The 24,677-nt window shown below is 40.3% G+C and overlaps 1 protein-coding gene across 2 annotated transcripts in view; it reads right to left on the bottom strand.

The window, feature by feature from the left end:
• LOC114649538 (aquaporin-4) overlaps nt 1-24,677 on the bottom strand; it is a 32,875-nt gene that overhangs the window by 778 nt on the left and 7,420 nt on the right. The window contains exons 2-4 of one of the 2 annotated variants that reach the window (XM_051924090.1): nt 15,785-16,144; nt 14,011-14,115; nt 12,122-12,202 (exon numbers count right to left, since the gene is read on the bottom strand). In XM_051924090.1, the coding sequence (XP_051780050.1) occupies nt 12,122-12,202; nt 14,011-14,115; nt 15,785-16,144 (546 nt within the window). Of the gene's footprint in view, nt 1-12,121; nt 12,203-13,950; nt 14,116-15,784; nt 16,145-24,677 lie in introns of both variants that reach the window. The other variant, XM_051924089.1, reaches the window with a different exon arrangement.

Here is a 24,677-nt window from a genome sequence, read left to right as displayed (position 1 = left end):
AGAATATTAGTTTCTTATAGCTACCTGGAATAAGGTATTACCTTTTACCAACAAAAAACCCAGGGAAGTTAACATGAGATAGAACTTTCTTTGCTGTTTCTGTAGAACAGAGTGTTAATAAAGCCAGTGAGGAAACAGACCTACTGCTGACATGGACTGTTAGATACTGTATGTTTTCAAATAGGAGATGGCATACAGTTTTCTGACCGTGTTTAACTTGCTTAACGTGCCTCAAGTACAACTGTATGAGCAAACTTAAAGAAATATAACAAAAAATAAGCCTTAAACAGAATTTTTCTCTTCTTTAATTCCGTTTTTTTCTCTATTTTTATGTGAACCATTTTGCCTTGAAATTTTACTAAAACTTTTAATCAAAAATATTTTGTCTGTAGAATTATTTGGAACATATGTCACACTGGTGCTTGAATCATCCTATGAAGTGAACTAAAGGCTGCAGAACTTTAATAATTTTGGATAAATGCAGCCATCCGTCCAAATTTTTTCCTATCTATCCAATTTTTTCGCATTTCATTCAGTGGAGGCCATGCGCATTCACAACTGTACTCACACCAAGCCAACATAGAAAGAAAGAAAGAAAGAAAGAAAGAAAGAAAGAAAGAAAGAAAGAAAGAAAGAAAGAAAGAAAGAAAGAAAGAAAGAAAGAAAGAAAGAAAGAAAGAAAGAAAGAAAGATGTATTTGTACCCGGGGGGAAGAGAAGCTCTTTAAATAGATAGATAGATAGATAGATAGATAGATAGATAGATAGATAGATAGATAGATAGATAGATAGATAGATAGATAGATAGATAGATAGATAGATAGATAGATAGATAGACAGACAGACTTTGGTGTGAACATACACCAGAATGACTATAAAGCAAGAAATTTAAAAAGAAGCAGAACAATTAAAAAGAAAGAAAAACAAACTTCTGACTTGGCAGTCCCAGTCCCAGTGAGGCATTATGCAGACATATTGCCGTTGGTATGAAGAAGCCCAAGTCATGGTTCTTAACACTCTTGTGCTGAATAATTCATTAGCTTAAACTTCTAATTGTTAGAGTGTCATATAGAGGATGTGCAGCATTGTTCATAATGGCACTCAGTTTCGTTTTAGTTCTCTCCTTTGCTACGTCCTCCAGGATATCAAGAGTATGTCCTATAACAGAGCTTGCCTTTATAATTAGCTAATTAATTCAGTGGGTCTCTCTTGTTACCAGCCCAGCACACCACAGCATATAAAAATCACAATGTCCATCATAGAGTTGTAAAAGATGTAAAGGATGTCACTTCCCACATAAAACAAACACACTTTCCTAAAGAAAAAGATCCTGCTCTGCCCTTTCTTATAAAGTTCCTCTGTGTTTTGAGTCCAGTCCAACCTGTCATTGATATGGACCCTCATGTACCTGTAGGAGTGGACCACCTCTGCATCCACTCCTTGAATTGTGACTGGAGATAAAGGTTCTTTGGTGTGGCAAAAAATCAATAACCAGCTCCTTGGTTTTACCAATTTTAAGTTCCAGACAATTATCTTTGCACCAAGATTCAAACTTTTCCACTTGACTCTTATACTCTGTCATCCCCTTTATCAATACACCCCATAAATGCTGAATGATCTGAGAATTTCTGCAAGTGACATGAGCTGGTGTTATATTTATAGTCTGAGATGTACAGAGTGAAGAGAAAAGGAGTCAGGATTCTTCATTATATTGCTCCAGTGTTGCTCACATCTACAGCAGAAACACAATCCTTGAGTCTCACAAACTGTGGTCTGCTCGAATGATAGTCAATTACCCAGGATACCATAGACTCATCCACCTGCACATCTCTGAGTTTACCCCTTACCGGGGATGGCTGGATATACTGAGGGCACTGGAGAAATGAAAGAACATAATCCTCACAGTGCTGCCAGCTGTGTCCAGGTGAGAATAAGCCTTGTGGAGCAGATAGATAATCGCACCCTCCACTCCAATCTTTGTCTGACATGCAAACTTCAGTGGGTCCAGGTGGTCTACCACATATAGGCATATAATTCAGGACCAGTTTCTCAAAGGTCTTCATGATGTGAGATGTCAGTGCCACTGGTCTGTAGTCATTAGGTGAAGATGTGCCTGTCTTTGGAATAGGAATAATGCAGAATGTTTTCCACAGCAATGGCATTTTCTGAAGCCTTAGGAACAGACTGAACAGGTGACAGAGGACACCACAAAGTTGGTCAGCACAGGCCTTAAGAACTCAAGGACTTAACTCTTCCTGTGTGTAGCATACTCCGTTGTCTCCTTACTTGGTCCTCAGTTATGAGCAGTCCACACTGATGGTCAGAGGTGGACTTGTCACTGGCCATTTCAGTTGGCATGGTAGGCATTGTTTATGTAGTAGGGATGGTGCAAAGAGTCTGGTCATTGGACCAAGCTGGCAGTGGGAGGAAAATTCAATTAAAAAATGTTTCAGAGCATTAGTGTTGTCCACATCCCCTGCCAGCACCTGAACCCTCAATTGCTTGGAGTCGTTAAATTTATACATATCTGTAAATGTCAGAGGAAATGGTTGTATCTAGAAAAAACTCTTCAAAAGGACAGTAATTTAGCTGATATTGGACTCTGAAGCAATGAAGCAGCAGTGTCAACTACTGTGTGTGATATACCAATAAGAAAATAAAACACATATCAAATTTGTATATTCCAGAATTTATCAGTAAGAATATCTATATTGAGTGTGTAGCTATAGGAAAGGTTCAGATCATAATACAAAATATGAACATTGTAGTGAGTGAAGTATTAAAGTATTAAGAATAAAGACCCATGCGACTAGGTTGTTTGTATTATTTTATTATTACTACACTAGCTGTGCTACCCATCTAAGATGGATTGGAATTATCAATGTAGACTTCAACAGTAACGTTTGCAGTACACCATGCATATGCCTCTGTTATATGCCAGTAGGTATAGGATTCATAAAAAGCAGTGTTAGTGTTTGTGATGTGCCATCTTTTGAAATGACAGAGTCATAGCAAATGGACAGACACACAGACACTTATCCTTTTATGAAGATGGATTAATGCCTGTGGCGCCATTTTGTGGTATGGGTTTCTGGATGGTGCCATTTCTGTATGGCCACCATCACATGAAGAGGCCAAGGCATTGTCTGTGTTACTTTACTCCACCTTTAGCAGGTGGTGGTTCATATGTCTTGGTGATATGAGAGTTGAATAAATTACTAAATGCAAAAAGACAAAAAAAAAATTTTCTACAGTTAGTGGCAAAAGTAACAAAGTTAGTGCAGAATTTATTTTTGACATTGATTTGGTTTTGGTTCTTGGTTTTGACTTTTCTTTTGGCCAAGGTCTTCAAGTGTGTTTGACTACATTCTCATTTACATTCAAGGGGATGCTGTGGAAAGTACCAGAAGCTTTAAATATCTTGGAATAGCCATCACAGATGACTTGAAGTAGGCACAGAACATCACGATTATCATCATGATGGCCTAGCAGTGGCTTTACCTCCCCTGTTGTCTGAGAAAAGCTCAGATGTTTCTGGCTTTGCTCACTAACCTCTATAGATCCACAGTGGAGTCTGTTCTTACTACAATGGCACATTTCAGCTCAGGGCCTAAAGCACTACATAGCACTGCACAGAGTGGTTAAGTGTGCTAAGAATATTACTGAAACACAACAAGGACCAGTATGTGGCAAAATCTGAGAGAGGATCTGGTATTAATTTAAAACATTCATCTACTCTGCATAAAAAAGTGCTCACCAGCTGTCAAAAGATGAGGTTGCTAGGACTTGTTTTCACTCTTAAAACTGCCTACTTAGAGCAATCATATGCCTAATTTTCTTGCTACTATTTATCCTGAATTCAAAATTCTACATAAATCTAAATGAAAACACATAAGCAAAATAAAAAAAAACAAAACTAGAGAACATAAGAAAGAAATTTTGTTTGACGTGAAAGTTGTAATGTGTAGAAAACACGCAAGCAATGAAAGCAGAAATCATGGGTAGAAAAGCTGAAGTAAGCAGCCTCAGGGTAAAGATCAGAAACATTGATTCTTTTCATGTTATTGTTATGTTTTTCAATTACAACTGCAGCACATAAAAGACAAGGAGAGAAAGTGCTTTTCTTCTTTCATTACTTATTTGGTTTACACTTGATACACACAGTTCAGTGTTCTATATATACAGTATATTGTCACACACATGAACATGGGAGGCAGTCAAAGGGCTCGAATGAGGGGAATTCCATGCTGGACCAGGGGGTGGGGAAGTGCACTAACCCTTTCTCTTATTCTCCTGCAGACCAGTTACAGGAAATTCCTCCTGGGCCTGATAACGTCACTTCCTTTTCTGGGGCAGATGACATCACTTCCACTGCCAGACTTTAAAACTGCCATTTTGTCTTACATATATCAGTTCTGTCTTGAACTTAGTTTTGAAAATTAATTTCTTTGCTTCTTTCTGCGACGAACCTACAATATACAGGGTGGCTACTCCAAACCTTTTTGCGGCTTTTGGTCCTTTATTCTGACAGTGGAGTAGTCGGCAGGATTTATTAGCTCCAAGATGTCCCAGGAGCAAGACCTGAAAAATCTCTTGGAAGAACCAACCTCCACAAGTATCCAGGTGGGAGAGTATCGTACCCAAGTTGCTGAGGGTGAGATGAGTGTTATGATTCAAAAAGACCAGGCACAAGCTCCATCCTCTAGGGCAATACTTTTACAAAGTAAATACAAAGGGGAGTGTGCAGGAGGGGCCGAGAGAATTGGGCTGGTCCAGACGGGGGAGACCCAGGGAGCTTATTATGGTCTCTCGGAGGAGAGCACTGCACTCCCCACAAAGGCAGTTCTTTGCTAAACATAAGGATGCCCCAGACCAGCAGGTAAAGTTAATAAGGCAGTGGAGATTTGATCCTGAGTGTCCAACCCACTCGCAGGCATTCTCCGTATGGGCTAAGGCAGGGCGCTGGCTAAGGCCAGATGAGAACAACGCCCGCCAGATAGTACAGCAAATCGCCTGCTATTTTTTTCTGAACAGCCTTTCAGAGTATATCACCCAGCAGGTCTGGGGACAACAGTTTAACCCTCAAACTGCCACATCCCTGGGAGTTAATGCACCCCTGGACACCCAATATTTTTTTGCTGCCATTTTTTAGGAAACGTCACAATTCACCAAGAAAAAGTGACATTTTAATGGAATGCATATTTTTTTCATGCAAAGAGCATCACAATTACTGCAACACTGATAATTATACACACTGCCAATGAACTGTAAAAATTGTAAAAAAACTACTGCAACAATCTACAATTATATGTACAAGGTGCAACTGACCCCATTGATGAAATTCAGTAAATCATCGAGCCAGCTGCACTTGAACTGGCTGCACACAAGCACACAAAGGCCAAAGCTGATGCTTGCAGGTTAGTCTAGTGTAGTGGCTGAATCCCAGAGACAGTGATGCTGATTCGCTTGGGGCCAGCAGTGGTCATGAGCTGGCTGCTCAATGAATGTACAGCACTGACTGATCAGCTCCGGCGTGCTGGCAAATTGCACTGGGAACTGACTATAGCTGGTTGCGGTGTTCAACAAATGTTTGTCGCCGAATATACTTGGCCCCGGTGTGCTAGCAAATTGCACTGGGAACCGACTATAGCCAGTTGTGGTGGTTTAAGGATTAAAAACATGCTTGAAATCATCGAAGGACTTAGGGCAGCTGCACAATCTGAGAGGGCAGAACTGTCCCTTAGTCAAACCCAGATGGAACACGTCCCAAGTTGTTGGCCCGACTGTCACCGGTCGGAGCAAGCACCTAAGTCCCAGTATTCGCGGCCACATTTTCTGCTTGGTAACAAAAGGGAATGCAGAGGGATCAGGGAGGACCTGACCTTTATATGTACGGGAGTTGTAATTGTCAATGGCCACAAAACAACTGCCTTGATTGATTCTGACAGCAGCATTTCCATTACTGCCTGCCGGTTTGTGTTACCGGGACAGTGGTTAAAGGGTAAGACCAGTCTGATCTGCATTCACAGAGAAACTTGCTGGTACAGGTCTGCCTCATGTTTCATCAATTACGGATGGTCACTAAAAAACTTGACCATAGGGGTCCTCCCAAACCCTCCATTCCTGGTGATCCTGGGGAAAGACTGGTTTATAAGTAAAAGCAGTTTAACATTATCCCCTTCAAAACCACTTTTGGGTTTCTTCCTTTCTTCTGTTTATTGTTGCCTTATTAAAAAGCCCTAAGCAATTCTCCTTTGGCTAAGCTCTCCTTCTCAGGGGTGGGGTTTGATTTGTCTTCAATTTTTTTTTGTTATAAATTGATCTATTTGTATGGAATGATTACAATAAAATTAATAAATAAAATAAAAAAAAACAAAACATTTTGGGCCTAATGATGGACGGAATAAGTACGTCCCAGACGGCCTCCACAACATGTAAACAGTTGGTGAAGAGAGAAGACATAGCCACTCAGTGTGACATGGTGATCTCCGCGCTGTCACAAAATGAAACGTCATCACCCGTTGCACTGGTGATACTGGATGAAACCACACCTCTTGAGGTTGGCATGGACTCTCTCTCCCAACTGCACTTCCAATTTAAAGAGATACCAGCTTCCTTTAAAAGGAAACAATGGAATGACAATTCCCTTAAGTTTGCGAAGAATGCAGTGGTTCGTCATTATGTCATGCCACAGAGCTCTCAGTTTGTTTTACAAAATGACCTTCTTTATCAGGTAGTGGAGCATAAGGGGGAGATAAGTTGTTGCTAGTCTCGGGGACCTTCTGCCAGCAGGTCTGCGAATTAGTGCATGCCCACCTCCTAGGAGGCCATTTGGGCATGACAAAACTCTCAAGCAGATTAAGCTCTGTTTTTACTGGCCAAGAATTAATGAGGAGGTTTGTCTCTTTTGGACATCCTGTGCGTAGTGTCAATTGTGTCAAATTGGTTTGGAGGTTCCCATTCCCAAATTCCTCTTCTGGTTCCCATTCCCCTTATTGACATCCCCTTTGAACGACTCCAGGTCGACCTAGTGGGACCACTAGAACCCTCATCCAGAGGACACAAATATATTTTAGTCCTAGTAAATTACGCTACCCAATATCCTGAAGCTGTTCTGTTGCGCTCAGCCACATCCAAAGTCATTGCACAGAAATTAGTAGGGGGTCTTTGCGCAAGTCAGCATCCCTAAAGAAGTCCTGACAGATCAAGGGATGCCCTTTACCTCGGAGACATTCAGGGAAATGGCCAAGTTACTGAAGCATTTAAAGATGGGTGTATCATCCTCAAACCGATGGTCTAGAGCAGGGGTCGGCAACCCGCGGCTCTGGAGCCGCATGCGGCTCTTCAGCCTCCTTGTAATGGCTCCTTTTGGCCTTGACAAAAAAAAAAAAAAACATGAAAATGAATAACGGCAATTTCTTAATTTAATTTGTATATAATATATGTAATATATATAATGTTTATTTACTACTACTACTGTTATACACTTTAACATCTAATTTTTATTTTTTATTTATAATTTGTCAACTAAAATATGCGTCACATCTGCGTCTATAGCCCTCGCCTTTACCTGCAGGTGGCTTCTGGAGTGTGCGACCCCTGCACTAACCATGAATAAATCCCAAAAATGAAAAATCCCAGAAGAGAACAGAGAGTTTAATTCTGCGTGGACAGAAGCATTTGCCTTCACCGCCAACGACGCTGGCTTACCGGTGTGCTTAATATGTGGCGATAAATTATCGAACAACAAAAAATGTAACGTTGAAAGACATTTTCGAAACAAGCACTCAGCATTCACTGAAAAATACCCAAGTGAAGATGAGCGAAAGAGAGCAATTTCGGAACTGCAACGGAAAGCTGAACAGAGCAAACAAAAAAAGTGGATCACTTCTCCACAATCAACTACAGCTGCTAGTTTTGTGGCAGCTCAAGAGATCGTAAGGAGGGGTAAGCCGTTCACAGACGGAGAATACATGAAAGAATCGTTCATAAAAATATCAGAGCATCTATTCTCCGACTTTAAATGTTTTGGCGTAGGATGTTTTGGTGTTTGAGCTCATGATGACAGTGTTTGCCAGAGATGTACAGAAAGGTACACTCTCTCACTTCCCCTCCCTGAGAGAGTTCAAAGCAGTGAACATTCACATAAATTGTGATTATTTCCACCGTACAATTATTGCAATGCAAGCTGCATTTAGAGAAAGATTCAGTGAGTTCAGAAAGAAAAAAAAACACTCTCTCCTTCCCTGGACATCGACCCATCCCTGCTGAACACATCCGCATTCACAGGAGTAAGTAAGCCCGATCTAGAAATTGAACTGGCCGCATAGCGGATAAAGATTTATGGGTGTCCAAGTTCAAATGCCCGACAGCGGATCTTGAAGAAGTCGCCCGTCAGAAGGCTACTCTCGCTAAAGAGCACAAATGGACTGATACTGAAAACCTCCCCAAACCCGACAAACTTGTTTTCAATACATGGAGTGCCATTCCCGAAACATATATGAACATGAAAAAATATGCATTTGGAGTCCTGTCCATCTTTGGCTCAACATACTTATGTGAGCAAGTTTTCTCAAGAATGAACTTCATAAAGTCCAAATATCTCTCCCACCTCACACATGAGCCTGCAGTCCTGTGTGAAGGTCAAAGTCACATCGTATAGCCCCGACATAGAACAACAACAACATTTATTTATATAGCACATTTTCATACAAAAAGTAGCTTAAAGTGCTAGAGATGATCTGCAGCGAACTTCAGAAACAGAAGTCACATTAAACAGGTGAGAACAATAGCATTTAATAGGCTAATATTTAAAAAAAAAAAAAAAAACACATTTATTTCAGACCCGGAGCTGATGTTGGTTTTTTTGTATGTTCAGGTGCTTCAGTTGATTGCTGGCTGAGAGGGAAACCTGAAGAGGATGAGAGCACACTGAAATGGAATTTTATGTTTACTTTTTTAAAGCTGCTAAGCTACAGCTAAATGTTTTATTTATATTAAAGTGGGCTAGTTTTTATTTTAATTTTATACAGGTATAGGAAGGACTCAAATAGGCCTGCAGAGTTCAGTTAAATTTATTTCAAAGTAGGCCTACACATGCACACTGCACTTCTGTTTGTTTTATTCCGTGGTTGTAACATGTAAAATCTAAAAAAAGATTAAAACTTTTAAAAGTTTATAAGCTGTGTTATGTTTTGCGGCTCCAGACTATTTTTCTTTGGAGGAAGAGGGGCAAAATGGCTCTTTTGATAGTGAAGGTTGCAGACCCCTGGTCTAGAGGACAGGTTTAACCAAACTCTCAAACAGATGCTTCGCAAGGTGGTCAGTGAGGATGGGAGGAAATGGGATCAGCTCCTTCCCCTCGTCCTTTTGCCTACCAGGACGTTCCACAAGCCTCTAAGGGTTTTTTGCCCTTTGAGTTTTTATACAGACAACAGCCCCGGGGCATATTGAATATTGTAAAAGGTTGGGGGGAAGAAGCACTCCCTTCCACAAATACACTAGAATATATTGCACAGTTACACAACAGATTGGGAAAGATTTGCCCAATCCTAAAAAGTCACATATAAGAGGTGCAACCAGCACAGACCTGATATTATGACCGGGGCACATCTCTACGGGAGTTCCGCACGGAAGATTGTGTCATGGTTCTTTTTCCTACCTTTCACTCCAAATTACTGGCCCATTAGCAATGAAGTTAAGGAGTGGAAAGGGCTTGTCAATTATTTGGTTAAGCAACCCAATCTTCAACCAGCAAGCAGGTCTATCACGTGAACATGCTGAAACTGTGGAAGGATAAGGAGCCTGATTCCTCCTCCGATCAGTCCTGCTCACTCTTTACTCATAAAAATAACCTGGAAAGACGTCTCTGATTGCACATGATATTTTGACAGAATAAAAGAATGCCTGTATCATTTTCCTGAGGCAAAAATATGTAGCAAAACTAGAGATAAAGCGCATGCTGGAACTAAGAGTTAAGAAGAGAGTAGTAGTCCCTGGTCCAGCCCTATTGTCTTGGTCCCCAAGCCTGATGGGAGTTGGAGGTTTTGCAATGACTTTCATCGGCTTAATCAAGTCTCACAGTTTGATGCCTACCCGATGCCACAAGTGGACGACCTCTTCGAGAGGCTAGGTCAATATTTGACCATGCCTGACATGATGAAGGGGCACTGGCAGTTTCCTTTAATGGACTCCGCAAAAACTAAGACTGCTTTTAGTACCTGTAGCGGGCACTGGCAGTACTGTGTCCTTCCATTTGGGTTGCATGGGGACCCCACAACCTTCCCACGTCTGGTGGAGAAAGTGCTCTGTCCTCATAATTCCTATAGTGATGCCTACTTGGATGACGTATTCATCTATTCCAACACATGTTACAGACACTAGGTGAGGCCAGTCTTCGGATTAATCCAAAGAAGCCAAAGAAATGGTTCTTTGGATTAAACTAAGCCAAATATTTAGACTACATTGTAGGCCGGGGCACCGTGAGGCCACAGTGTTCTAAAGTTCATGCCATATTAAAAAGGCCCCGTTTAAGGATCAAGAGGCAAGTCCAAGTCATTCTTAGCTTAGCAGGCTACTACTACCGATTTGTACCCCAACAATGGGGTGTGGAACTGCATTTAGTGACTTAATTCATCTTAATTCAGTCTTAGTGACCTTTCATCCTCCAGATGGACGCTTCAGACACAGGTCTTGGTATTTTGCTGATCCAAAGCATTGATGGTGCTCAGCACCCTGTCATGTTCCTGGGCCAGAAACTGCTGGAACGGGAAACCAGGTATGCGGTGGTGGAACGAGAGGTCTTGGGGATCAAATGGGCAATTACATAGCTGAGGTACTATCTCTTGGGCCAAGAATTTACATCGGTGACAGATCATGCACCTTTATAGTGGATGGCCTTACACAAGGAGTCAAACCTGCGGGTCACAAGGTGGTTTCTTGACCTACAGCCTTATAAGTCTTTGCTTGTTCATCAATGAGGCTCTTGCCACGCCAACCCGGATGCTCTTTCTTATGAGCTCTTCATCAGGAACGCCCAACCTGAGGTGAGGGGGTCGTATGGGAAGCAGTCAAAGGGCTTGAATGAGGGTAATTCAATGCCGGACCAGGGGGTGATGGCATACACCAACCCTTTCTCTTCTTTTCCTGCAGACCAGTTATGGGTAATTCCGCCTGGCCCCGATAACATCACTTCCGGCTCTGGCCTCGATGACCTCAATTCCAGTTCCAGTACCGATTTAATCACTTCCGGTTCCAGGCAAGATGACATCACTTCCAGTTCCAGCCCCATTAACCTCACTTCCTCTGCCAGACTTTAAAACTGCCATTTTGTCCCACATACATCAGTTCTGTCTTGAACTCAGTTTTGAAAATCAGTTTCTTTGCTTATCGCTGCAACCAGTCTACAGTGTACAGGGTGGCTACCCCAAACCTTTTTGTGGCTTTTGGTCCTTTATTCTGACAATATATATATATATATAGAGAGAGAGAGAGAGTGATGGACTGCACCTATGGGTAGTAATTCAAGATGTTGTGTACAGTATAATCTTTTTTCAGTATGCATGCTAATCAGCTTGTGTCAGCCATTTATACACCTTGTGACATTTATAGACCTCAGACAAAGAACTACAAAACAAATACTTGCAATTTAGAAAGAGAATTTTTAGATACTTTTTTTTGTAAATTATAGTGCAAATGTAAACAATGGTGCTGATTTTTATTTTCGGTTTGAAAATTATGAGTTTTTTTACTTGTTGGAGCTTGTATTATGAAATGGTTGGCTTTTCTGTATTCGTTGATTTTAGTTCTAGAATGCTTTGTCTCTAGGACATTAATAATGTAGCTGTAGCCTGTAGGATCTTCTTCTAGTTTGGCTGTGTTGTATATGCCAACAGTGTTAAGGTAAGTGAAAGGTATGGGTGGGCATTTTAATTCTGTAATCATAAAAGTATAGTTAAAAAAATGTAATTACACATGAGGAATTTTGCTTCAGACTATATGAAAAGGTTTCATCATTTCAAAAATCTGCTAAATCACACCAATAAAAAAATGTTTTTGACCTTTGGAGGTCAGAGGGAAGCCATCATGATTTGTTAACATGTACATTTATAAAAAGATCTTACCCAGTGGTGTTCCCAGTAGCCTGTTATTATTGCTGGCCCAAGTGAGCGGGCAGGATTCATGCTCCCCCCTGAAATGTGGCCCTACGGACACAGAGTGAAATATACAGACATTAGAAAGTCTTCAGCTGGAGGATGGTCATTCTGTCATTCAGGCTCATTTGAAAAATTAATTTTTCCCAACATTCTTTCACTCATTTGCTTCAACATGTGATTGGAATGTTCCTTTTGGACTCCCTCCTTCCTTAGTGGAAAGATCTCCCATTTTTATTTGCCAAGTGTTGCCCTCAAGTTGCATGTAAATGTAATTAGTTTTATTTTGTATCAGACTTTTGTACATTTATAGTAGGTCAGTGCAAGCTTACTTTTTTAACATGTTAAGTAACATTTTATTAGTTCTGCCAACATTCGTATTTAATAATGGTAGAAGTAGAATACACTTTCAGGGGTGAGGTTAGAGGAAATTGTTAGACTGATCAACACCACAGTGTGACAAGGTTTCCATATGTTATACTAAACCTGGGTGGTGAAGCTAGAGCTCAGTTTTTAGACCAAGCTTTGGACTAACCAGTCATTCTACATCTCCATCCTCACCTATGGCACCAGCTCTTGGTAAGGACCAAAAGAATAAGACAGTGAGTACCAAGAAAGGTCGCTGAGCTCATTTTCTGAGGTTAGAGTGAGGAACTCAGCAATATGACTACTTCTCAGGATTGAAAGGAATCATTTGAGGTGGTTTGGGCATATAGATAGCATGCCTACTAACCACCCACCCTTCATAGGGATGTAACAGGCACAGCCACCTGGGAAAAAAAACATGGTGGGGGGATTGGGGCATTTTGGAGAGATTATATATATCAGTAGCTTGGGAACAGCAATAAGTGATAAATGTTGTTAAGAGTAGTGTGGTCTGGTCTGGTCTGTCCAGTTTGACCTCATAGCTGCCATGGATAAGAAAGCGAAAGCAGACAAGGCCCCTTGAGATTCATTAAGGTGTATAAATGTTTTGAAGTGGCCAGATCATCTGTATCATAATAGAATACTGCATTTAGAATAGAAATTTTCACTATTAAGACCTTCATATTTATCTTTACTGATCTAAACCTTTATATGAATTACACCAATTTGACTTTATACAAGATTTAACTACACTCATTTTTGGTAATATAGAATAAAGTGATCTTTACAAGGTTTAACTCATTAAAGTTTCACATCCTGTCATCAAAATAAAGAAGAAACCTCTAAGCCAGATGTAAGAGGTGTTTTCTTTCAATCTGCATTGTTCATCTAAAGTCACTACTATTGTTACTTGAAAATCCTGCCAATTGCTTTCATTAGTTTACCATACCAGAAATTACCAGTAATGTGGGTTTTATTTCATTAAGAAATTAACAAAGCCATCTGCTCTTTTTCCAGATTTTAATTCTTTTTCATGGTTTAATTTAGCTTCATCTCTTGATAAAATTTTTCATTTTCCTTAACTACCAGCCATTTAACAGTGAGGCATAAATAAAAAGGTAGCATACAGCCAATTGGCTAACTTTGTTAAATTATGCCTGTTTTTGTTACATGACATCAGTGTTAATGTCCAAATGTATTTTGAAGCAAATGAGAGAGAAGTTAAAGAGAGCATTTAAAGCTGAGCTGAGCTTGTTTTCATCATTTGTTGAGTTGTGTTATCTAAAAAAAACATTGACCAATTTTACACATAAGAATGCATATGTACATGAAATGAATACTGTCTTATCAGTTTTATCAATAATAATACATTAAAATAAAGTAAGACTTTGCTTCTTTGGGTAAACTTCTATGTGGAACTGGTGATATCTCACCGCAGTGAGTATTCCGGCACTCAAAGAAAATCCAATAGCAAGGTTTCCTGGTTCTCCCACCTCTCGTCGCCTGTGGTCCTCTACTGAGAAGATGGTGAAAACAAGCTGGAAAGTAGCAAGGACCTCCATTCCCAGAGCTTGGCCTGCATTGCTTTCAGGATTTATCTGAAATAATTTTGTAAAATCCATTTTTATTTTAATAACACAAAGGAGTTCTTTTAAAATTACATAATAATAATAAAACCTCATTGCAACAATCTAGATGAGAACAGGCCTTTGAGCTAACAAAGCTCGCCAGTCCCATCCACATAATTCTTCTAAAATAACATCAAATCGAGTTTTAAAACTCCCTAAGTCCTTCTTTCTACCACATTACTTGGTAGCTTATTCCAAGTGTCTATGGTTCTCAATCCACTGTACTAATTCCTTTCATAATTCTAAACACTTCAGTCATGTCTCCTCTTAATCATCTTTTACTTAAACTGAAAAGGCTCAGCTCTTTTAATCTTTCTTCATAATTCATCCCTTGTAGCCCTGGACTCAGCCTAGTTGCTCTTCTCTTGTCTTTCTCCAGTGCTGTAGGTCCTTTTTGTATTCTGATGACCAAAACTGCACACAGTACTCCAGATGAGGCCTTCTGGTAGCCTTCTTAATGGCTTCTGAATACTGTCTGGCAGTTAATAATATAATGTCTTTGGAAAATGCATTACAATAACAGCACATTCATTAAAATCGTCCCAGTAATTAAGCTCTCTGATGATGGGAAGTAATCATTCTATTACATATTAATTGAATGGTTTTGTTACAAAACCTGCTAGTTATATTTTAGAGTTTAAAATGAGACCAGGTAAGTATCATATCTATGATTATTATTGAAATGTAATTTTGTCAGTTGATTGGCTTCATTTCTATAACACTTCTCATAAAAAATATAAAAACACACTGATAGAGTGCTTCTGTGGCGCAGTGTAGAGCTCTGCTACCTTACAGTTCCTGGCTCATTGGTTGAAATTGAAGTCCAGGCACCATTAGTATGTACTCTGTAGGATTGTCCTGTATGTGTCTGAGGATTTTTGGGTTCGTACTTCATCTCAAAATTTCACAGGTAAGCTTTATTGGAGATTGTAAATTGGCCTAACATGTGTGGGTGCAGGCATATGAACAAGCGTGCTTTGTGATGGATTGCTGTCCCTCACAGGGTCTGTTCAGTCTTGTGCTCCATGCTGCCAGAACACATTCTATTCCCCATCCTACAATGTTTGACTGAGTAATCAGGATATAAACGACTGAACTTATTTATATCCAGTTTGATTGTTTGCAGGTGAGATGGTAGGGTTTTATTCTGTGGGGTGTATCTGTGTGATTTTGTTTTTTGGTTAACGCCATTAACTTTTATTACTATTATATCCTATTGTGCACTGCGTTTCTTTCCAGGGTTGGTTCCTGCCCTGTGCACATTACTCCCTTAATGGTTTCTCATTATCCAATACCATCCATTTTCCAACCCGGTGAATCCAAACACAGGGTCATGGGGGTCTGCTGGAGCCAATCCCAGCCAACACAGGGCACAAGGCAGGAACCAATCCCGGGCAGGATGCCAACCCACCGCAGTTATCCAATACCATGCAGTGCAAAAAAAAGGATTAGTAAAGGATTAGAGCATTGCATACTCTACAATTGCTAATTGCACCAAACATTTAGGCTCTTCAATTCTGTTCCCCATACAACTTTTTCTTTAAGCAGCTTTACATTTCAAATCAAAACTGATGTTCTAAACAGCAGGGATTGCAGATCTATACCATCTACTTTGAACTCAAAAGTGAATCATACTAACCATGTTTACATAGCACCGGGCTGCTGATTTCAGAGGAATTGTAAGGTAGAGGATACCAGCTGCCATTGTAGCCCCCAGACATTGACCAATTATGTATGAAGCCGTTCGCAGAATGTCCAACTTCCGTGTGGCAAGAAAAGCCAGGGTGACTGCAGGATTCACTTGCGCTCCACTAATGTCTCCAAAACAGTGGCCAAGTCCCACAGCTGTGAATCCAGCAGCCAGAGCAGGCTGTAGCAGAAGAATCGAGCAATCCTGTGCTTGATTTGGTATTGAGGAACCTAACACTGCAGAAACGAATATCAGTGAGCCTAGTATCTCTGCCAGAACTGCACGCCAGAATCTGCGGCTCTTCAGCTCCTAAGAAAAGGGCAGAAAAAATAATGAGCAGATCAGGTTTTTGTTCTCTACTTTTCTCTTCAAATTTAATGGCTAAAGATTAAAAGTAATGCACAGTATGTGGGTAATTGAAAGATCAAAGGAATACTCAACCCAAACGTGATACTTTTTTTTATCTGTGTCTTGTCATGTTGGGGCCCAAGGGTAACCCTATTTCCCTTTATATTTAGATTTTACAAGAATGCCTCAAAACCCAAAACTCGTACCGCACTGTAATGTAATGTAGTTAAGTATTTCCCCCCTTGTGTTTACATCTGTTAACCCAGGCAATTAGAGAGAAGAGCAGAACAGGCAGGAGAAAGCTACTCATTTGTTCATTTATTAAAATAGTCATTTTTATTATAACTAGAACCACATAAGAGCAAATAAAATGTGGCATTACAAACCATACAACATTTAAGGGCTAGATGTGTATTTACAGTCTTCTTCATACCCATCCTGTTCAGCCACGACTCCAGTCACACCCCCATTACAGTCCACATTTTCCTTCTGCAGCAGAAAGGGGTGTTGTCAATTCTCAGCCCACCTGTATTCCTACAGGCCTGCTGGCCAAAATTTCTGACCCTTTATCTATACTAATTTTAACATGCAGTAAATAAAAAAAAAAATTGGTTCTAAGTATTTCTTTTCTAAGTTCTTATTTTTATGATAATACAGGGTGTCCCAAAAAGAATATCGGAGTTTCAAAGAGCTATATTTATTGAATGACACAAGCATATACAAAAGCTGTTATATTCACGTGTTTCCCACATTGTCTATAAATGTTCTATGTGCCCCCCACGAGTAACTGTAACAATATCGAGGCGGTATTCAAATTCCTGCCAAACTCTCGTTAACATATCAGGATTGACGCTCTGAATTGCAGCCATTATCTTCAACTTAATTTCGTCCAAAGTTGTAGGCATTGGTGGTTGGAACACTAATCCTTTGACGTATCCCCAAAGGAAAAAGTCACATGGAGTGATATCTGGGGATCTTGGAGGCCAATGGTGGAGTGACAAATCTTGATTCCCAGATCTTCCTATCCAATGTTGGGGATAGGTCTCATTTAGGCAATGGCACACTGGAAGAGACCAGTGAGGTGGTGCCCCATCCTGTTGAAAAATGAAATCGGCTGGTTCTTGATCTTCCAATTGAGGAAACAGTGAATGTTACAGCATTTGCAGGTACACAGCTCCTGTTACTATGGTTCCTTCAAAAAACTAAGAACCGTAAACTTTCGACTTTCGAAATCGCACAAAAAACATTAGTCTTGGGGGAGTCTCATTCATGTTCGATAACTGCATGAGGGTTTTCTTCACCCCAAATTTGTACATTATTACGATTTACCTTCCCACTAATGTGAAACGTGGCCCCATCATTGAAGATAATCAGGGAACAAAAATCTTCATTGGTCTCCAAATTTTGCTGGATGAAAGTTGAAAACTCAACTCGATGCATCTTATTCCCTCATCTAAGGGCCTGAACCAACTGCAGACGATATGATTTCATAACCAACTGGAATCGGCGAATTCTCCATACACTTGACTTTGGTATCTGTAACTCATGACTTGCTCGTCGAACTAATTTCGATGGGCTCCGAGTGAATGCAGTTTGCACTCGGGCGACATTCTCAGCAGAGGAGGAAGTTTGAGGTCATCCGGTGCTTTTACCTTTGCAGATACACCCAGTATCCCGAAATTGCCGGAACCATAGACCGATGTTATTGTCATTCGAAGGGTCAGTCCCATATTTTTGATGAAATGCCCGCTGCACAGTAACAACCAACTGAATTCTGGTGAAATCGCAAATGCAAAAAGCTTTTCTGTTGTGGCACAACCATAACTGCAAACGTAACTAATCGAAACAACACACTGTTAGCTTTTTGATAAGCACTAGCACCATCTACCAGCAACGAAATGAAACTAGATTAATTCCTCAAGATGCGACTAGGTTGCTCTGCAGTCTCCGATGAATGGGCGCCAAGCTACAGCTCTTTAAAACTCTGATGTTCTTTTTGGGGACACCCGGTATTATTAAACTATCCATATTGTACCCTGTATTGTTGGTAGTAATAGCTGAAGAAAATTGTTAATCACATTGTTTAGTGGAAAACGGAGACAACAAATGTATTGAAACAATAGGCATCAATAGGGTCAATGCTGAAGAACTGTAAACAATATCAAAACATCCATGGAAAAAGCTTGATGCTGAAAAACAGCAAGCAGAGTAATGTCCACGAAAAAAGCTCTAATTACTCATGTTGAAAACCCCATATCAGGTATCTAGACATCTAGTCTATCCTCGCAATGTGCCAAACATGAGTATTTTTGGTAAAATATTGTTTTAAAAAAAACCTTTCTTGAAATTACTCTTATGAATGAAAGTGGAACACACTAAAACGAGAACAAGCTCTTATATAGAAGACCCACCCTCTCCCCTCATTCATTGGTCAGAAGTCCTGCCCATTAACACCTTCTGCATTGTCTAATACCCACTTCTTATGATGTAAATATTACACAGCTTGGTCTGAGAGGCAAATGCAACTAGAGTTTAAAGAAAGGAGAGAGAAAGCATAATTAGGTGGAAAATATGCCTTGCGTGTATTTATATTTGACATACTTCGACAAACAGAATATCGATTTACCGCGACAGTTTCACAAACAGAGCATTAAAAACCTTGTGACTTAATGTCCAGTGAATGAGGACAGGGGCAGGTCTTTAAATTAGTAGATCAATTCCATTGAAATACACTCCTTCTGCAATATTTTACCATAAATACTAATTGCTTGTAGCATGCATCTGGATACCTGACATGTGGATTATGCCACATGAGTATCTTGAGATTTTTTTCATAGTTATTTTGATATTGCTGTTGTACAGCATTGGTCCCCACTGACACTTATTGTATAATTTTCTTACCTTTGTTCTTCAAATGAACATGATAGTAACCATTTTTTTTAGCCTTAACGACAAACAAAATAGGGGAAATAACAGAAAAAATCATAATTTTTGGGTGTGTTATTCCTTTAACAAATTGTGAATCTCTTCATTACACAATGGGTAACACTGCTGCCTCATACAGTGCATCCAGAAAGTATTCACAGCGCATCACTTTTTCCACATTTTCTTATGTTTCAGCCTTATTCCAAAATAAATTAAATTCATTTTTTCCTCAGAATTCTACACACAACACCCCATAATGACAACATGAAAAAAAGTTTACTTGAGGTTTTTGCAAATTTATTAAAAATAAAAAAAACTGAGAAATCACATGTACATAAGTATTCACAGCCTTTGCTCAATACTTTGTCGATGCACCTTTGGCAGCAATTACAGCCTCAAGTCTTGTTGAATATGATGCCACAAGCTTGGCACACCTATCCTTGGCCAGTTTCGCCCATTCCTCTCTGCAGCACCTCTCAAGCTCCATCAGGTTAGATGGGAAGCGTCAGTGCACAGCCATTTTAAGATCTCTCCAGAGATGTTCAATTGGATTCAAGTCTGGGCTCTGGCTGGGCCACTCAAGGACATTCACAGAGTTGTCCTGAAGCCACTCCTTTGATATCTTGGCTGTGTGCTTAGGGTCGTTGTCCTGCTGAAAGATGAACCGTCGCCCCAGTCTGAGGTCAAGAGCGCTCTGGAGCAGGTTTTCATCCAGGGTGTCTCTGTACATTGCTGCAGTCATCTTTCCCTTTATCCTGACTAGTGTCCCAGTTCCTGCCGCTGAAAAACATCCCCACAGCTTGATGCTGCCACCACCATGCTTCACTGTAGGAATGGTGCCAGGTTTCCTCCAAACGTGACGCCTGGCATTCACATCAATGAGTTCAATCTTTGTCTCATCACACCAGAGAATTTTCTTTCTCATGGTCTGAGAGTCCTTCAGGTGCCTTTTGGCAAACTCCAGGTGGGCTGCCATGTGCCTTTTACTAAGGAGTGGCTTCCATTTGGCCACTCAACCATACAGGCCTGATTGGTGGATTGCTGCAGAGATGGTTGTCCTTCTGGACGGTTCTCCTCTCTCCACAGAGGACCTCTGGAGCTATGATAGAGTGACTATCGGGTTCTTGGTCACCTCCCTGACTAAGGCCCTTCTCCCCCAATCATTCAGTTTAGATGGCCGGCCAGCTCTAGGAAGAGTCCTGGTGGTTTCGAACTTCTTCCACTTACGGATGATGGAGGCCTTCAAAGCAGCAGACATTTTTCTGTAACCTTCCCCAGATATGTGCCTCGAGACAATCCTGTCTCGGAGGTCTACAGATAATTCCTTTGACTTCATGCTTGGTTTGTGCTCTGACATGAACTGTCAACTGTGGGACCTTATATAGACAGGTGTGTGCCTTTCCAAATCATGTCCAGTCAACTGAATTTACCACAGGTGGACTCCAATTAAGCTGCAGAAACATCTCAAGGATGATCAGGGGAAACAGGATGCACCTGAGCTCAATTTCAAGCTTCATGGCAAAGGCTGTGAATACTTATGTACATGTGCTTTCTCAATTTTTTTATTTTTAATAAATTTGCAAAAACCTCAAGTACATTTTTTTCATGTTGTCATTATGGGGTGTTGTGTGTAGAATTCTGAGGAAAAAATGAATTTAATCCATTTTGGAATAAGGCTGTAACATAACAAAATATGGAAAAAGTGATGCGCTGTGAATACTTTCCGGATGCACTGTAAGTCCCAGAATACGCATTTTTCCCCAGCTTGGCCACTATCTGTGAAAATATGACACTTTCTTCTTGTGTAGACAAAAAGCAAAAATAAGGTGCAGAGTTGTGCCAAAAGCAATAGGACTTTCAATAAATAATCTTCATTAAAACCAGTGCCCAATGAGGTTAGGTTCAAAGCAGTTGAAAGCTATCCTATTTCTATTGTGCCAACATCCCAAGAGGAACCACAAACGGGAAATTTCTGCAAAGTTCTCAGTAACACACCTCAGCCATCAATATCAGGATCCAGGGACTTTTTCTAAATTATGAGCAGGTTATTTTCTGGCTCCAATAATGAGCTGCATATCATTATTGGGGTTTTCAACACAGAGGAATCTTTTAGTTACAGGGCCCCTAAACTGTGGAATGGTCTGCCAGCTACTATAAGAGATGCCCCTTTAGTCTCAGCTTTTAAATCCCGGCTGAAGACTCACTACTTCAGTTTAGCATACCCTGACTAGAGCTGCTGATTAACTGTACAGCATACATCTCTGTTGTTAATTAGCACTAAAACATAAGTAACATGATAGTTATAATTGGATACTAACCCTCACCTTTTCTGTTTCTCTTCTCGGTACTCAAATGTGGCACTTGGTGCCACGGCACACCTGCAAAGTTGTTTTGTCTGCCTAAGGTAAAGTCATCTCTGATGGAGGATTGCAGGAATCGTGGGGCAGAGGTGTCCTTTCATCGGATTGGCTGGCCCAGCACTGTTCAGCTGTGGAATGGCCAAATGGGGGAGGCAGCTTGATGGACTCTAAACAAATCCAAATCATATTATGGGATACCTTTTACTGTTAAATTCTGGTCCGTACTTGTAAAATTTGTATTTTTATACTGTATTGAGGATTACTTGTGTTCTGTTCTGTGTATTGTATTGTATTGAACCCCTTCTTTTTGACACCCACTGCACGCCCAACCTACCTGGAAAGAGGTCTCTCTTTGAGAGTTTTCCCTTGTCTCTTAGAGAGTCAAGGCTGGGGGGGATGTCAAAAGGCAAGGCCTGTTAAAGCCCATTGCGGCACTTTTTGTGTGATTTTGGGCTATACACAAATAAATTGTATTGTATTGTATTGTATTGTATTCCTTTTTATTGAGCGATGATGCAGCCATTAAAAATAATTAGCATGCGCTTTCTCTAACATGTTGGAAAGTCCATGAAACACAAAGAACAAAGGTAAATTGTACTACTGGATAAGAGATGGTGCCCATTTTGTATTATTTGATAAATATTTTTCATCCAGTCAGCTGCTGTTTGTTTACGAATGAGGTTGAGTTTGATGCTGGAGGGTCTCAAACAAATTTCTCACCCAAAAGTGGGTCGTATCTTAAAAATGTTTGGGAGCTACTGCCCTAGTTAACCTCCTTCACCCTTATACACTAGATGTCATTTTAACTCTGTTTGGTATCAGCTTAAGGTGCCTATTGGAGTTCTTTATATTCTTTATGTTTACATTTGTTTGATGAACTCCAACACAAAGACAGAGGTTCACAAGGTCAGTCTTGGTCATAACGACAAGCCAATATGCCTTGTGAACTGGCAACTTGTCCAAGAATGTAAAGATGGACCGCAATCCAGCAATACCGTATAATTGAATTAATTGCTATTGTATTGAAGCTGAGATCCAGCAGTTTAATTTCAGTCAGGTAAAACCTTTCTGTTTTGCAGCCTGTGCTATCAGACGATGCTTTAAAGGGCAAACAGAACTGTGGAATCAAATCAGATACACAATTTAAACTAAAAATGAGCACCCGATACAGGGGTTTTAAAATTTTTAAAGCTTGTGTACTCACAAAAAGAGGCTCAGAATAACGGTGCACACATTCAATAATGGATAGATAGAGTGAGAGTAAAAAAAAAGACAAAACATAAAAATAAGAAACACAGGATGTTGGATTATAAAGCAACCTCTCTGTGTTGAATATAAACATGGCAAAAGTTGAATAAATGTTTTAGTTGTTTAATGAATTTACGGGGCATCATCTGGAATAGTGTAGAGCATGCAGTTATAGTCTATGTATTACAAGAAGGACATAACAATACTAGAAAACGTACTGAAGTTACTCCAGCACGAGGAGCAAGAGTCGTAAAGAAAGTTAAGGAGTTGAACCTCTTTACTTTATGAAAACAGAGATTAAGATTAAAAGACTTGATACAGTGTTATGATAAAATATTTAGCCATCATTTCTTTCTCACATTTAATGTTTTTGTTTTTGAGTCATAAATAATTTTACAGTGACCCTCACAATAAGAAAACAGTAAAAAATAAATAGAAAATGTTTACCATATTCATCCTCGGATTAGCATGTTTATAACAGTCTTTGGAAACTGTAATAGTTATTAGTTAGTAATTATTTTCAAGCTTCATTTGTAATTGATTCTTGAAAAATTGATATAGCTGTGTCGAGACAGTTGGGGAACATTGAAGAAGTTCAGATTTTTCACAACTGATATTAAAGGAATTAAGGACAAGACTTTTCCATTTTAAATCATTGCAGTGTTGCTCTGGCTGTGCACTTTGGATTGATGTTTAAGAACAAATATTTACTTGTGTGCAAAGTTTCTGAAATGATGAGAGTCAACAAGGGAATCTTCACTGACACTCTTCCATAACGGCTGAGCCGTGGAATGCTGAGCATCACCTTTCTTAATTAGTTCCCTTATTGTATGGTAGCTACCTTTAGAGGCCTTGCCAGTTCTAGTCACAATGACAGAGTTTTGTTTTTCCAATTGTCCGCTATAGACCTTAACTTGTAACTTTTTTTGGTAGTACGAGGGATGTTCAAAAACTTCCTTCCTCTTTTTCTCTTCCCTGTAAGCTCTATCCTTAGCATCCTTCTCCCGATATACTCAGCATCTCTCCTCTGCACATGTCCAAACCAACGCAATCTCGCCTCTCTGACTTTGTCTCCCAACCATCCAACTTGAGCTGACCCTCTAATGTTCTCATTTCTAATCCTATCCATCCTCGTCACACCCAATGCAAATCTTAGCATCTTTAACTCTGCCACCTCCAGCTCTGTCTCCTGCTTTCTGGTCAGTGCCACCATCTCCAACCCATATAACATAGCTGGTCTCACTACCGTCCTATAGACCTTCCCTTTCATTCTTGCTGATACCCATCTGTCACAAATCACTCCTGACACCCTTCGCCACCCATTCCACCCTGGCTGCACTCTCTTTTTCATCTCTCTTCCACAAACCCCATTACTCTGTACTGTTGATCCCAAGTATTTAAACTCATCCACTTTCGCCAACTCTACTCCCTGCATCCTCACCATTCCACTGACCTCCCTCTCATTTATACACATGTATTCTGTCTTGTTCCTACTGACCTTCATTCCTCTCCTCTCCAGAGCATATCTCCATCTCTCCAGGGTCTCCTCAATCTGCTCCTTACTATCACTACAGATAACAATGTTATCAGCAAACATCATAGTCCACAGGGACTCCTGTCTAATCTCGTCTGTCAACCTGTCCATCACCATTGCAAATAAGAAAGGGCTCAGAGCCGATCCCTGATGTAATCCCACCTCCAACTTGAATGCATCCGTCACTCCTACTGCAGACCTCACCACTGTCACACTTCCCTCGTACATATCCTGTACAATTCTTACGTACTTTTCTGCCACTCCCGACTTCCTCATACAATACCACAGCTCCTCTCGAGGCACCCTGTCATATGTTTTCTCCATGTCCACAAAGACGCAATGCAACTCCTTCTGGCCTTCTCCAGCAACATCCTCAGAGCAAACATTGCATCTGTGGTGCTCTTTCTTGGCATGAAACCATACTGCT

Source organism: Erpetoichthys calabaricus, chromosome 3, assembly GCF_900747795.2.
Source record: "Erpetoichthys calabaricus chromosome 3, fErpCal1.3, whole genome shotgun sequence".
NCBI classification, from domain to species: Eukaryota; Metazoa; Chordata; class Cladistia; order Polypteriformes; family Polypteridae; genus Erpetoichthys; species Erpetoichthys calabaricus.
The sequence above is the reverse complement of the archived record's forward strand: the minus strand, read 5'-3'. Positions and strand labels throughout refer to the sequence as shown.